The 16,873-nt window shown below is 37.0% G+C and overlaps 1 protein-coding gene across 7 annotated transcripts in view; it reads left to right on the forward strand.

The window, feature by feature from the left end:
* The window catches only part of Gria3 (glutamate ionotropic receptor AMPA type subunit 3), a 265,716-nt gene that overhangs the window by 179,294 nt on the left and 69,549 nt on the right, over positions 1-16,873 (forward strand). For all 7 annotated transcript variants that reach the window (XR_005497951.2, XM_017601951.3, XM_006257501.5 and 4 more), the window contains 5 exon segments: positions 3,797-3,958; positions 7,085-7,252; positions 11,129-11,233; positions 12,060-12,167; positions 13,886-14,092. Coding sequence is in view for 6 of the 7 variants with exons in the window: in XM_017601951.3 (XP_017457440.1) it covers positions 3,797-3,958; positions 7,085-7,252; positions 11,129-11,233; positions 12,060-12,167; positions 13,886-14,092 (750 nt within the window). In the remaining variant the exon portion in view is untranslated.

Genomic DNA, 16,873 nt, shown 5'->3' on the forward strand with positions numbered 1-16,873 from the left:
AGTTTTCATTATTGGTCAGAGTATTGAAGGTCTCTTCTATTGTGCTATGTTTATATACAGTCCTTAGATAGACTTGTTGTCAGAATCAACTTCAAGTTCTCTGTGTAGCCATGCAAGAAGTGAATTTTGAAGAGCTATACAAACAATCACAATGTCCAATGTCTTAATCAGATGGTGGTTAAAGTGAGCTAGCTGCCTGCGAACTTCCTTTCTCAAACTTCATTATCTTACTACGGCCCTCCTTGCAACCATCATTTGATTCTCCTTTTTGTATAATCTGTGTGTTTATGATTACCCTGTTCTGTTTAGTGTCTTTACAATGGTTTTATGCCAATAAAACACTATGAAGAGTTGTGTGTGCTCAACCCAATGACATGCACAATAATCTAACTACAAATTATGACAAAACATAGTGCCTGAAAATTTGGGAGGTAGAAGTCTAGCAGTGTTTGCCTTTTAGTCTGTACTCGTTACTCCTAGTCTTGCCATTTTGTTTTTAGTCTACCTACTATGCATCTGCTAGTCAGCTTTCTTGTAATGGCTATTTCATTAACTGTGGGTACTTTGGAGCCTCAATTTATAACGTTGTCAGTGCTAGCTGTACACAACAACAGAGTGTAGCAACTCATTTTAGAAATAGAACAGTTCTTCTATAAGTGGGATAAATAGAGGAGAGAATAGCAGAGGAGGAGGCACCAAAACCTTTTTTGGCTGTCTTCTGCCACTGACCCTCTACCATTTTATTGAACCATTTTATTGTCATCCGTGTATTTACTGATGTTTGATGCATCTTTTGAGAGATTTTAAAAGCCTTACCCACAATTTGACCACTGTGAAGACATCAAAGACCTTACCCATTACCCATGACAGCATACAAATTGGCAGTGGGGTTCTTGTGCAATATCTGTTACTGCCCAATGTTTTCACTTGGTAAAATTGAAGCTATTAATTAAACCCATATTCTCTGTTTTCTATTTTTCATTATTCTGAAAGTGGAGAATGGATTAATAGACTTTCATATCAATGATAGCCTCTGCTAGATTTTATATACAAGCTTGCTTCTCTGGTGATTTTAGTACGGGGGTTAGCAAATTGGAGAAAATATTGTCTTAGTATCTCTCCTAAAGGGATCCTTTAGGAGAAAAGTCATCACAACAAGTTATTATTAACTTTAAAATGCCTTGTGGTTATTAGAAAGGAGGAGTGATTCTCAGTATGCAAACCAAACTAATTGGTTCCTTGTCCAATCTCCTTAAATTCATATCTCAGAATGAAAGGAAGATGATAGGGCTTCTAACTAATTACTGAGAAAGTGTCTCACTAAAATCTTTTCTAAGAACAGTTTTTGATTTATTTTAAAGAGCTCTAAAATTAAGAATGTAAAGTTGGGGTTGGTGATTGGAGAGGGACACATGGGGCACTTCTGAGGATGCTTACATTTGTGGCTCAGTTTATGAATATTTATGAATATATGCACTTAAAGATATGCACATGCTTTTTTGTGATTATCACACCTCAAGGAAGATGTTTTGAAAGTGAAAAAGACAATAAAAGAACTATAAGAGTATGGATAATATAGGCGTGAGCACTTATCAAAACATATCAAGTATACTTTTAAATTTGTATATTTCATTACCTATAAATTTTCCCTCAAAAAGAAAGGAAAAAATCTGGAAAGATAATATGCACATATGCATGCACATTTACTTGTATCTACACCGCATTTACATGCCCACATGAACACATACTTATACCACAAATACAAAAAAGAAGGAAGAAAATATGATATGAACAGGAAATTATAGCTATTGACATTGGTGTTAAATCTTTGGGGTTAAAGTATATTAACATCTGCATATAAACCACTTATTTTATTTGAAATGTATTCCAAAAACATAATGAAGTAGTAGACCAGAGACCATCAATAAGAAAATATGAATATTGACTATAAGGGTATTCACTGCATGTTACTTTGAAAGTTTCCATGTATTTGAAATGTTCTTACACTAAAGTATTAGAGGTGATGCTGGGCTGGAAGACTGCTCAGTTTAAAAGTTATAGATATGGTCCTGAATGTGGGTCCCTAAAACTCATGTAGAAAAGGTAGGCATGGTGATGAGTGTCTGTCATCCAAGTGTGGGGAAAGGGGAGTTGACGAGACAGGAGAACCCTGGAATTAATTGGCTAGCCAACATAGCCAAGTCAGTGAGCCTCAGTTTTAGCGAGAGATTTTTATCTCAAAAAAATTGAGAGCAATTAATAGGAAAGCATTCAACATGGACCACTGGTCTCCACACACGTGTGCACACATATGCTACACAAATTCATACACATGAACACATAAACATGAACATATACACACACAAAATCCTGAAGATAATCTAAAGAAGAGAGGAGCGTCTTCCTGTTTCTGTTTTGTTTTGTTTTGTTTTTTATTTAAACTTAAAATGTTGTCCTCTAGAAGAAGTTTGTACATAAGTACTGTATGTACATTACTTCTACCCCTTCCCTCTCCTCTCTTTTCTCCTTTACCTTCCTCTTACATTCATGACCCCTTCTTTTTTTTCCAGAGAAAAATCAATGTATTTTCCAATTTTGGTCTCCTGATTTTTATATGCAGTTAAATTGCCACGGATACATTGGGCAATTTTTTTTTCGCTTTGCAATTTTCCCAAATGGTTAATACATCTATTTTCTTTTCTAATTTCTGTTTCTTCTTTTCTTTCTAAATGCAAGAATAATAAGGTACACAGTCTATTCACCTGAATTTTGGTAGCAGCTATGTTGGAGGAAAACCCAGAAGTAGCCAACTCCTATGTTTGAAAAATAAAGGCAATTCCCAGATGGTACTATCTTTTTACCTTCTTACTGCCACAAAATTCTGCTTCCTAGAAGAACATTTTTTTCTTTTACTGAAAATAGGTTTTTTTTTCATACAATATATTCTGATTATAGTCTTATTTCCCCCAACTCCTCTGAGATTTCCCCACCTTCCCTCCCATTGATATAGAAAGCTGGCATCCATTCATTAAGGATTCTGACACACTGAGCAACAAAGCACAGCAGACCAATATCCAACAGAAGTAGCAGCGATTCCTGGGTAGGTATCCCAGAAGACAGTAATACCCAAAGGAGTTGGCAGTGCCCGTGTGGGAAAGGCTTAGGTGTGAACCCTGGGGAGAGCACTCTGAAGAACTTGGGTGACAGAGACACCAGATGGTAACCAGAGCAAGTGAAGGAGCAAATGGTGGATGCTATACAGATGTCAAGACTCATTTATGGATTCATGTGAGACGCACCCTGGGGTTTATGCCATCATATACAGGCAAGCTGTCAGCTTCACTCACTGGTATTTCTGTGAATCACGAATGTCTAAATACTCATCACAAGAAGCTGAAGCACTTTGCTCTCCTCAGCATGTTAAGGTGAAGAAAAGATTTTCTATAGCACTTCTTACGGTCAAACATCTTCCACATTCTCTAGTCGCATAGTGTTATATTTGACCCTCTGTAGGGAGACTGAAGAAAATACAGGTAAGTGAAACAAATCATTTGCTTAAAAGCAAAACCTGCATTGGTCACAGATAGAAAAATGGAAGCATGCACTGTTTCTCCATTTTGTTTGTACTTTCAAAGACATGGTGGCTTAGGAATTAGTTTTGTATTCAGGACCTCCTTTATTGCTAATAAGCACTCCTAGGGAAGGACTCTTTCATTTCACCCTTACTCTCCAACAGAGAAATGTAAACAGAAATGTATGTCTCTCACACTCATGATCCCTTTCACTGTCTTTCCAGGGTTTTACTGACATTTTACTGGAAAGAGTCATGCATGGGGGAGCCAACATTACAGGTTTCCAGATTGTCAACAATGAAAACCCAATGGTTCAGCAGTTCATACAGCGCTGGGTGAGACTGGATGAAAGGGAATTCCCTGAAGCCAAGAATGCACCACTGAAGGTAATACTCCATGACACACAGACACCGAAGGCCAGCTTTCCAAAGCTTTTCAATATGGCCTTTATATACTTAAAACCATCCTGTGCTCAAGTGCTCTTCCCTCAGACATGATTCAACAACTCTTGGGAAAAAATGAGCTGCAACTGATTCTATAGTATAACCTAACCCCCAATTAAAGAAACTATAGATAGTACATCTTATAAAAATAATCTGCTGTTTGAAAGTAAATTGGTTTAATTTTGAAATGAATCTCATTTCTAATATTCTCTTGGTGATATACAGTATTACAACAGCCTGAATCAGGCAAAGGGTAGCAGCAGTTGGACTAGGTCAAGATTGATAGTCTGAAACAGAAAATTGGATTTTCCATTATTTATGTGATTGCCCCATGATAAGAAGTTTCATGAATCTCAGAACACCCAAGTGAATTAGTCTCTAATATAGAATATGTAGTACCTATATGTATGGAACTATTGAACAGAAATAGTTACCTGTCTACAAAAGTGTCATTAAGACTAATTAGATTACCTAAGTTGCTCATTTTCCCAAAGTCAAGCTAGAATATTAAAAGCAGAAAGTTATATTTAGAGTGTATATGTTTCATATGTGTTCGCTATGGTTAGAAAACCTATTATTTACTCACAAGTTTAAAACAGATAAATTAGGTTGAAACTATTTGTGCTACACAAATATATATATGTAAAATATATTTATACTCAAAGGAATATATATATATATACATACACACACACATATATATATATATATATATATATATAGAGAGAGAGAGAGAGTACTCATGACCTCAGCACAACATTTCAAGTATAAAACTAGCTTTTAATTCTTTTTTGCTGCTATAGTAAAAATGTATACAATGACTGTGATGTAAGATGAAGAGTCAAGTATGTTAAAACCTTCCCCCTTAGAAAAGGAAACTGAGGAAAGTCTTCCTTCTCATACATTCTAGTTCTCCTTTCTCCCTGACAATAATAGGGTAGAGAACAGTAGAAAAGAGAGATGAAAGAAAAGATGTATTCCCTACTACCCTGAAGAGGTCACATCACATCAGAACCTGTGAAGTTCTGATACAAGGAAATACAAGTAAAATTTTAAACAATTGAAATGCTCTAGAAAACTTGTGAGCTAAACATAATTTTACAACTCAATAAAGTCACTCACTAGTTAGAAGCTAACTGTATGACTGTACTATAGATTGTATGTGCCAGAGATTTCCATCTTAAATCATCCTGCCCCTTGGTCAGACCAGATGTCTTAATTTCAATCAGTGAATATGGTCACATTCCCAATGAGGAATCCTTTATAATCAAATCTTTTTTAATGTACCAAACTGGTATGACTTCTTACACTATATTTAGGCAAGCTTATGCAAGTTTATATTTCCATGAAACTGCTTAACTATGCTGCTTTTCGATGTTTTGATTTAGCAACTATAGAAGACAAAGACACATTTATTCATTATTTTAAGTATTCCCAATGATTTTAGAAACACAATGTTAGACACACAACAAAATGAACAAGGATAAATGATATAAAGAGAGATACTGCAGCATAGATTATCTTTGCTCTGAAGATGTGTAACTTCTAAAAAAGGTAATGAAAACCATCTCATGTACCCATTAATAACGAGTATGTGTAATGCAATATGCTAGTATTTACTGCAAAAAATCTTAGTCTTATAATTAAAACCCTACAAATAGTTTAAGAAAGTATTGAATCTTATATTCAATCATTCAAAGATCCTACTTGAATTCTTGATACAGACTAAATAGGGTTGGAAAATCATCTAGAAATTAAAATCTAGATGCTGTTTAATCTATGTTTCATAAATATTTCTTTTTATTACTTATTTTTGATTGGCGGGGCAATCTCATGCATGGGTATAGAAACTGAATAAAGTACAAAATTAAACAGTTCTTTTAATATAGCTTTAGAAAAATTGCATTAAGACTAGTGACAATTTATGCAGTTGGTTGGAAGGAAAATCTGTACCAGGCTGTAGATAGTGCTAGGATGGGCAAACACAAAGATTTTTCTTCATGAAAGAAAATAGGCTCCCATTATAGTTATACTTGATGAGTTGCTTCTGAAAGAAAAGTAACAAGAGAAAAAGTAAATTGATAGTTGTAAAGACAACAATGTATTCACTCTCAATTGTATCTGGACAGACTTTTATATAGTAAGAACTCCCCTTAGGACATTTTGATACATTTTTAAAAGTCAATAAGATTCCATATTCTACAAGTATTTGTCACCCTTGCAAAACAGAGGCCAGATTATTTTAATCATGTTTTGTTGATTCATTTAATGAAAAAGCATCCACCATTTCAAGCTGCAGATAATCAAATCCCTTGTGTTAAGTGACTAGCAGCATTCCTAGTAGAACATGTCACTGTATAACTGTATACAAGGAACAGAAAGTAAAGTGCTCTCTCCTGAAGGAGGTAGCATCAAGAAACATTGCCTACAAATTGTCAACGTTATCAGATTTAAAACTCAATAACAATTGTAATTTTCGACACTTGAAAAGCATCTTTGGTTTTTGCTACCCCCTGGGAAACAAAAACTGATTTATTGCTGGCCAGAGGTCCTAGCTTGCTTCAAACATGGTCCAGACAGAAATGATTAATGTTTCCTTCCAAATTAATTTCAAGCTGTCTAACTTAGCTATTTCCATTTTCCCCTAAGTAAACAGCAGATCTGAATTTTCTATTATAAATAGCAATAACTCAGCCTTGCTTTAGGATATGCTATTTCCTCTCTAATCTGTACATGCCATCCCTTAACATCACATGCATTTCTTCTCTAACAAAATGCCCAGCCTTTCATACTCACTCACTCAATATGAAACAGTCTTGAGAGCAAGAAAAAGATTCCCTTGAGCCGTTTGATCTTAATAACCCTAACATGTGCACACATGAGGTAAGAGGCATCACCGTTGAATGCATCAGTGTCAGGCTTGCCCACAGAGAATTCTGAACTCAAATAATTAGGATGATATCTTTGTAGAGCAAAAGGTGAAAGTGAATGAAAAAGACCAGGAACAAGGCAAGGTTGGAGGATGATGTTGTTTGTCATGCTATCTTGTTTTTCATGTGTTTATTTTAGTATACATCTGCGCTGACACATGACGCAATATTGGTCATAGCAGAAGCCTTCCGATACCTGAGGAGACAGAGAGTGGATGTCTCCCGCAGAGGCAGTGCTGGAGACTGCTTAGCAAATCCTGCTGTGCCCTGGAGTCAAGGAATTGATATTGAGAGAGCTCTGAAAATGGTAAGGACAATTGCTTGTTGGGGAGGATAGACCTTAGAAAGACACAAAAAATGGTGACCTTAGTCTTAAAGGAGGATGTACTAAGAAACATAAGAAAGAACATCTCAGGCTATGCAGAAAAGACATGTGTGGAGGATCGCCCAAATCTCTGGTTCCACCAACAGGAAGTTCTGCTGTGAAGTTTGAAAAAAGATTAAATTTAGGGTAAATAAATCTTTGGTTCTATGCTGCACTGTACACAGTAAATGAAACTTGGTACCCTCCAAAATTATAGATCGAATTAATGAGTACCTTCAAAATAACATATCTTCTACAAATATGACATTATCTATGAAGATTGGGGATTTTTCTTATAAAATAATCCTAACTTCGAGATAGTCATTACAAAGGACACAGCATCTTTGGGTTCACCAGACAGATTAGGAGTCTGAATGGACTGCGGAACTGAGCAGTGTGATCGTATTTCTATTGTCAAAGAGAACAGTCGTTCTATTCTGCATTGTAGGATGCAAGAACATGGTGTGTTTCTAGAGCTATTTAAGAGGCTTTTGCTCAGTGCCACAAAGAAAAAGCCTAAAGAAAAGTACAAGGAATCAATGGATAGATGATCAAATAGGTCACTTGTTTTCAGTATTTACTGGGTAGGAGATCATTTAAGGCTTCAAGCAGTGTCCTTTGAACAGATTTCGTTATTTACACTAGGCGCCATCTCACCCATTCACTGCAGCTTTCCAAGCAAGAGCTCTTTCCTGAATGTTTAACTTTATGCCTGCCACATGTCCCGGCATGCATTAAAATGAGCCTCCAAGAGTACAAGAATCTCTTCTTTCCAACTAATTATTTTGATGTTTGGGACATCCAAATGAACAGAGAGATAGGCCATCCTAAGATAATTCTGTGCACAGCTCAGCAATGAAGAATTGCGAACAGTCTCATAACATACGCCATTTTGTGTAATTGGCTCTCTTATTGCTGCCTTAATTTGCCAAGTCGGATGCATTCGATCCAAAGAGGTTAGTAGCCCCTGTGTCTCTCTCCAAGAAAGAGATATGAGCCATTCTCATACCGTGTAGACTTTTATGTCATTGTGTCAATTCCCTAACAGATGCCCCGAGTGTAGTTTTATGGAGGCAGCGGTGCATGGTTTTGAAGAGCAGCTAATTAAATTCCACCTTCCTAGCAGTTACAAGATTTGTATTGTCAGGTGGAACATAATGATGAGTGAAATTTAAAACTGCCTCAGAGTGAATCAAAATGAGTTTTCATCAACAAAACCTCATGGGCAGGAGCCAGCGTTTCTAATTGATTGGCCATTCATAACATAAGCCACCACTTTCCCCAAGTAGAAATGTGGCCACCAGAATAGAAAATAAGAATCCAACTTGGCTATAAATTAATTGGACCAACCATCCTGTCATAAAGAAAATTTTCGGGATGTTTAGCTCACTGAAAAGTTCAAGGGACAGGCCAAATAAGTTACCTTCTTTCCCAGGCCTTAATGGCCAATCACTTCACCACAGGGATCTTTCAACTCTTTTTACAGACCAACTTGTTTCTACTGCTCCAAAAAAAAAAATGCCTTTCCAAAAGAATATGTCCCTCAGAACGTTGCTATTCAAAATGACTGAAAATAAGCCTGGTTTTATTTTAATCCCTTTCTCCTGAAGTGCATTAAAAATGAGATTGGTGATGTACAGGCATTCTTCCTTATGAACTAGTGCATCATTGTTTCTCAATAAATCACTCCCCCGCCCCTTGAAAGAAATCTGGAAAGAAAACCACTGTTTTTAGCTAGAAGCATATATGGGACCTGTTTAAATGAATATATAGACATGCCATCCACCCCGCACTTCGTAAGCCCCTATGAGTATGTACTAGGCTCTACATTAGTAGGCAAATATGGGACAAGCTAAAGAGAGCTGGTATTAGTGTTATTAATGGTATTAGTGCTATTAATTATATTAGTGTTGAAAACATAGAAAATGAATGTCTCTTATTTTGAGATGATCCCAATCCAGAAGATATAGATTATTAACATTATAGGTAAATAATATTAAGGTTCTTTGGATCAAAGAGGGATTGTAGATGAGGTCCTCAGAAGCTATCAGTGACATCCAATACTAGTCCCTAAAAAAGACCTCACTTAGAGTGGTGGTCCAGTTCTATCCCTACTCACTGAAGACTTTTCATCATGGAGGCTGGCATCTCTGGGACACCTGTTGACTGCCAAGTACATAAATCAAGTTCAGATAACCTGGGCCTTTTGAAATGTGTAATTCTTAATGAGACTTGAAGACCTAAGTACATAGAGCAACAAAGGATTTCTATGCAATGGTCTCAGCTCTATCGAACATCACAATATGCGTCAGTTTTATCCTACTGAATACTGCATCAATAAAGGTCTCATTTCTTTACTAGAACTGTCATCTCATGTGGTCTGCAAACTTAGTGCTTACATTTGTTGGATCAGATGGAATTGCCATATCAAAGCAGCTAGATGGTCTCCTACCAGTACTCAGAAATCTACTTCTTTTAAAAACTATTCCCAAAGCCTTGATATCAATTTCCCCCTTGGCAGTAAAACCCCATTACTGCCCCTGACTTGCTTGCTAGCTTGTCACTTTCTATAAACGAAGGGAAAGATAATTTGTCAGTTTATCCTAAAGCAAACAAAAAACAACCAGATTATTTTTTTAAGTCTCTGACCCTCACGAAGGAAGTGAAATATCCAGATAGACTGACAGTCTCTATTGATATTTCTAAACTATAGAGCAGATAAGAAAACCTGTCAGTAGATTGTGGCCTTTTGTTTTCATATGGCCAGGAACCCTTGTGGTGTATGTAGACTCTGAATTTGCCAACCCTAAACAAGAATGAACTCTAGCACTTCTGTCTCTGTTCTGGAACATTCCACATTCCTGATCCCTTAAGGTTCACACATTTTTATGTCTTTAAACTATCTCTTCATGGCACCCATGCACTCTACCTGTCTGTACCTTGGCACATAGTTTAAATAAGGGGAAATGGATGCTTCTCTCACAGTAAAAGTCCATAAATATGCAACTCTCTCTAAGAGTAGCTAAAGTCACTCTGCTTGGTAATTAATTCAGATTGGAGCTGAAAAGAAGACTTCCTGGGTTAAAGTTCTTGAGGCATAAACCTGATGACCTGAGGTCAGTCTCAAGGTCCCACAGGGGAAGAAATGAATCAACTCCTGAAAATTGTCCTCTGACCCTCATACACACTGGAGTATACACATACCTACATTTATATATATATATATATATATATATATATATATATATATATATATATATATATTCATATCATATACACATAAATAATTGTAAATGTTAACACAGTTAGACTGCACTGTGATGCTTACTACATGCCAGGCATTACTTGGAACTCATTTAATCATTTGAATAGTTATGAGAAATAGGTACTTCTGGGATATTCCATTTCACAGATTAAGATTACTGAGTCATGATGTGGAAACAAGATTATTTTCAAATATTGGAAATATGAAGATTAAACACAATGATGTCCCACAAGAAACTTATAATGCAGAATAATACATTAACCTATTTCAGTCTTAAGTATGTTCTTGAACTAGAAATGTTCAAGTCTTTGAAACACTAGTTAGAGACATCTCACTGCATTATACATGTAACCACTTTTAATACCTACTTAAAGTTTCATAACTTAAAAGCATACCAAGAACACATTGTTAGGAAAAGAAAGCTCTGTGAAGACTTGGTCTGCTACATAGAACTCAATGACATGAAATGAAAATCCTCAAAGATTTCATCCTAGAGACCTAGAGTCAACAATGTAAAAGCTAGTTTAACTTTTTGCCTTTTGCCTTTTTACCAGGTGCAAGTACAAGGAATGACTGGAAACATCCAATTTGACACTTATGGACGTAGGACAAATTATACCATTGATGTCTATGAAATGAAAGTCTCGGGTTCTCGAAAAGTAAGTAGCCAAAACAGACTACAAGAGAAATGTCTCTCCAAAGGTGAGAGCACTCCCCATAAGAAAATGTGTGGGAGATAAACAAAGAAAAGTTCCACTTGGTGTTTCTGTCTTTCTGTATGCTGAAGAACAGAGTTAAGATAGATAGAGTTTTGTCATCAGAATGATCCAACCATTTGTTATTAAAGAAGATAACCCTCTAAGTCCTATAAAAGTAGTAGACTAATAAGTTACTGACAATTTCCTAAACAAAGGGAACGGATCACAAGATTTATAGCATGTTATTAAACAGACTCTTCCTAGGCACATATGATTTTTAACAAACAAGAGTGAGAATAGTCATTGCCAACTCACCACCAAAAGTACTTGAGACAAAATTCCTCATAGCTGAATTGTATATGGCCAGTTAGCTTCTACCTCGCTAACAAGTGGGTTAGACATTAAGGGGGATTTCATAGCCATATGATAAACCTTTAAAATATAAACGATCTTGCATATCTACCAGTGATTAATTGGCTTTTGATTCCTATATATCACCTTTCTGCAATTCCAAACATTTTTCTGCTGTAGAGATTTAATGATAGAAAAAGTGGTCATTACACAGCAGGCTCAAGTATTTGGCAGAATTGTTGGTAAGAGTGAAGTGAGGAGAGCAATCCTGGAGATAAAGGAATAGGAAGAACACCTCTGTATTATCCTTTTCGTCCTGAAGGACGTAAAAACAGAAACAGGGTATCAATCTTTATAAATCTCAAGGTTCTTAAAATTCACTTAGTATTTCTTGAGAGAAAAATGGGCATCCAGGTCAAATGTCTGTTCTTTCTAGGCTGGTTACTGGAACGAATATGAAAGGTTTGTGCCCTTCTCAGATCAACAAATCAGCAATGACAGCTCATCCTCAGAGAACCGGACCATTGTAGTGACTACCATTCTGGTAAGTGTGGACACATAGTAAAGAGACTTTTTGAACAGCATTCTAAAAGTATTATTCAGTTCTAAGTATTCTGAACAGCATTCTAAAAGTATTATTCAGCCAGTCTTGAGCTTAAGCATGCAGAAGTTCTAATACAATAGCTGCTCAGGAATCTCAAGTACCTCTCCATGATGAACAAAATGCCATTATACACAGTGGAATTGTATTCATCCATAAAGAAATATTAAATTTTATAATTTCCAGGAAAGTTTTCAAACTTGAAAATATTATACTAAGTAGTATAACCAAGGCTCAACTCTCTCTCATATGCAAATACTAATTTCCAGTTGTTGAATATGGGTATTTAAATAGAAGTAAGTATGAGTAAAGGCCAAGGAACTCAATTGCAGACCCATGAGAGCAAAGAGATATTAATGGGGGGGGGGGGCTGATCACATGTGATATCAACATGGAAGGAAAAATATTATAGACAAAATCATCCAGAGGGGTTGGGGTAAGTGTGGAGGGAAAGGAAGAGGTGGATAATCAGCCAGAACGAAGTATGTGTGAAGATTCTACAAGGAAATCAATGGGAAGAAAAGGAAGAGGGGTGGAGGCAATGGCTCAGCTGGTAGAGGCGCTTACCACAAAGCCTAATTATCTGAGTTTGGTGGCCAGAACTTATATAGGTGAAGGAGAGAACCGACCCCTGCAAGGTGTCCCTTTGACCTCTACACAAGTAACATGGCTTATTTGCAATATACTCAGAAAGGAAAGACAGAACAAGAGAGGGAAGATAATGAATGAATGAATGAATGAATGAATGAATGAATGAATAACAATTTTACATATTATTGTCCTCTTCCACTTCTCCCCCAAAAGAATGGTGTTTTGCCTGGATATAAACTCTAATTCTTCGTTGTACAGGGTTGTCATTGTGTGAAAAAAGATAATCAGTTAACATTCTAATATTGGCTCTAACATTCCTTTGTATAACTGGGCAAGTCACAATTTTTCTAATCCTCGGGTTTTTATTTTTGCAAATTGTAGAATGGAAATAAATAATAATGACCTCTTACTTATGTCTTAGGACCATTTCAATGCATAATTAACTATATGGAAGTATTACACAAAATTCAACACACTGGACGTGAGGGGATAGTGTCATTTCTGAGTGGTTTTCCAAAAGCTGTCTTTTTTTTTTTAATGAAGTGTGTACCTCAGATAAAAAGCATGGCATTTAATCAACATTATCAATTTCTCTTCTTCACTTTATCCTAAGACCTGTATATAGCCCTCAGATGGAAAAAAGATTCAGCCAAACACTCCAGCTTCACAAGACCTGCAGTGTTTCCCTATGGCCCACCTGAGTTGGCTGTAGCCCTACCTAACACTTCCTGGGAAATCAAAGGCAAATCCTCTTTATGTACCAAAGGATATAGTACTTCCCAATTCGACTACATCAAAAGACTTTACTGGTGAAAACTAGTTCTGCTTTCAAATTCTGGGGGAAAAAATCTTAAGAATTTCTCTGCTTCATTAACTTGTCAGTTAGGGCCTCCATGAATAGTTACTGAGGCTCCCTTCTTTATTAAGTCAAAATTTCAAAAAGAAAAATCGTTTCCACACACCAAGCCTCAACAGTAACAGAGAGGAAAGTGTCTTCCTATTACGTTCACCTTATCTCGGAAAAAGGGGGGATAAGAGTAATCATTTGTTCTTTCCTTCTGGTCTCTAAGGAATCACCATATGTGATGTATAAAAAGAATCATGAGCAGCTGGAAGGAAATGAGCGCTATGAAGGCTACTGTGTTGATTTAGCCTATGAAATAGCCAAACACGTAAGGATCAAATACAAATTGTCCATTGTCGGTGATGGGAAATATGGCGCCAGAGATCCAGAGACTAAAATATGGAATGGCATGGTTGGGGAACTTGTCTATGGAGTAAGTATTTTCAATTCCACTATTATCAATTTCTATGCTTTTCAGTTAACAAGAAAATAAAAAGAGAATAATGTTCAATCTGAAGATTTATCAGATTACAGAGTTTTCATGGGTCTGTAAAAGCAAATAGTTTCTCCTGCTGTTGAGGTCAGGAAAGAGAGACCATCAGTATGGTCCTTTGATCAACAAAGTTATTTTACAAAAAGAAAAATAAAATTGAGGAAATGTACTGGCCACATTAAGCATGGTCTTCCCTCTTTTGAGAGTCTATTCCTTATTCCTTCTGTGTTACACTGAATCAGGTACCAGAACCACCTACCCATGTAGTTCCTGAACAGGATTAACATCTTTCCTCATTGATCCCTTCATGTCTAATGAACCAGTCTGCAGTACGAATTCTACTAAGTCTTTCAAATCTCAACGCACTCTTCATCCTAACCATCAACGTTACTACCTTAGTTAAGATTTTTACCATCTGTCTGTCATTTAGCTGCATTCCTACCACTAGCAAATCAGATCTACATTATTGCGATTCCCCACTTGAAAAAAAAACAGGATAAAACTTGAAGACCATAGTGGTATTGTCACAGCTCCTTAGTGACTAAGTTTTAAATGGTTTTGGTCTCAGGGAAGATCAGCTCTTAGGCAGAGCAATGACGTATATGAAGATAGGTACAATTGGCCATCAGAACTACCCATTTCATAAACCAATCTCTAATTAACCAAAGCTCAGATCTAAATATGAGAAGATATTTAGTTCGACTAAACAAGAATCACTTGCTATGTATCATTGGTACCTGTCTAGACAGCAGATACTGAGAAGACAAATAAATCGGAGGTGTGTGTGCTGATAAAGTCACAGTTGGTAAGAAGCAAACACCCATCTATCTATTGGATGGATGATCAGGAAAGTGACTCCAGTGGTAGCCAGCACAAATAGGGTGTCACTCAATCCTAAGAGACTACTGGGGTCACTCAATATGTTTTTTAGAATAGGCCTTTGGAAACCAGCATAAAGGAAGGAGCTTATTTCTAAAAATGAGGACATGGAATAGGAACTAAGGTATCAAAACTGGGACAGTATCCTCTTGCCAGACAAACAGCAGAGTAACCTGAACCCCGCTTCCATCCGTGGGGCTGGAGCCAATCACCACCTGTCTTAGGTCAAGGTTGGCCCTGGGAACTAGGGCAGTACTGAGTTGCAGATGAGACACAGTGAACTGAGAAACGAAAAAGAGGTTTTCCACCTCCACAGAGGGACAGACAACTCAGTTGATTTCTGAGGACCCTAAGCCCCTCTCAACCATTTTTGGCATAGCACTAGTCTCTCACTTTCCAGGTGACAATGTTTTCTCTCTCTTTTTTTTTTTTTTTGTCTCTTATCTCCCCAACACTCAAAAGGTATTGTCTTGCCTATAACTCTCCCTTTAGTACATTACATAGGGAAAACTCACACTTTTCCCTAATGAATCAATACCTATATACAAGAATAGTTGGCAAAGATTCATTAAAGTTAGTGCATGGTGGGAAAAATAAGGCAATAACCTTGTTATTATTAGCTAGCACTTATAGAGTGTTCATTGGCTGCTACCTACTGTGCTAAGTACTTCACAGGCATTCTGTACCTTAATCTTCACAACATGCCTTGGAAGAAGTTCCATTAGTAACCTCATTGTATATGTGAAACTATTTAAGCTAAGAATGGAAGTCACATTCCAAGAACAAACATGCCGCAGGGCCTGTCTTAGCTGTTCAGGCTGCTATAAGAAAGTATATTAGACGAGTAGCTTACAAACAACAGATATTGATTTCTCACTATTCTGGAGGTTGAGGACTTCATGATCAAAGATTTAACTGTCTAGTAATGACAAACTTTCTAGTTCATAAATTGTACCTACTTGTTCCATCCCCACATTAGGGAAGGGGCAATTGGTCTCTGAAGCCTCTTATATAAGAGAACTAATACTATTTATCAGGGTTCTGCTTCACAGAGTAACCACTTCCTAAATACCCCATTTTCCAATAACATTACAATTTAAAAATTCAACACATAAAGGGAGGCACAAACTTTCTGACCGTAACAACAACAACAAAGTGACTGGGATCTATGAAGTTCGTGTGCTTTTAATCAGTTCACCATACTACCCCATAGCAAAAGTTGTTTTGGGGCCATTTCATCTGGAATAACATTTGAAACTTATTTAAAAGGCTTTGGTGCCTTGGCCATTCTTGAGAGAGGTTATCAAGGCTTCCATAGCATAGCAAGAAATTGAGGTATAAATTAATACTGCTCCAGTTATCTGATGTGGTTTAGTCCATCGGTTCACCAGCCCATCAAAAGAGAATGGTCAGAGCCTTGTAGTGTCTCCAAAGAAACCTAGCACAGTCTGGAAATAGATCAGTGCCCTCCTAGCATTGGGCAAGATGTCAGGCACGGTGATGTGGGTTAAGAGATTGCCTGACATTGTTCAGCTGAAGTGTGCTACTCATGGTGTTTTGGTTTCTCTGGGATGTCCTGTCTGCTGCACAGTTTAATTTCTACACAGCCCTTTCTCTTTCTACTTCATCTATTTGTAAGTGAGGGAATTTGAGAAATACAGAGTGCTTTGTTTAGTAATTCAGACCTCATCTCCTCAATTTTGAAAAGGTGAGCTTTCTGAAGCAACCTTTCCCTCCTTCTCCTGCTGCTCTGGGAAGAGCTCTCCTTTCTGCCCGGGGAAGGCTCTTAAAGGCACACCCTCTCCCCTCTCCTGACCTAGAAGAAGTCTCTGATGTTTTCTA

This window comes from Rattus norvegicus, chromosome X (genome assembly GCF_036323735.1).
Source record: "Rattus norvegicus strain BN/NHsdMcwi chromosome X, GRCr8, whole genome shotgun sequence".
In the NCBI taxonomy this organism is placed as follows: Eukaryota; Metazoa; Chordata; class Mammalia; order Rodentia; family Muridae; genus Rattus; species Rattus norvegicus.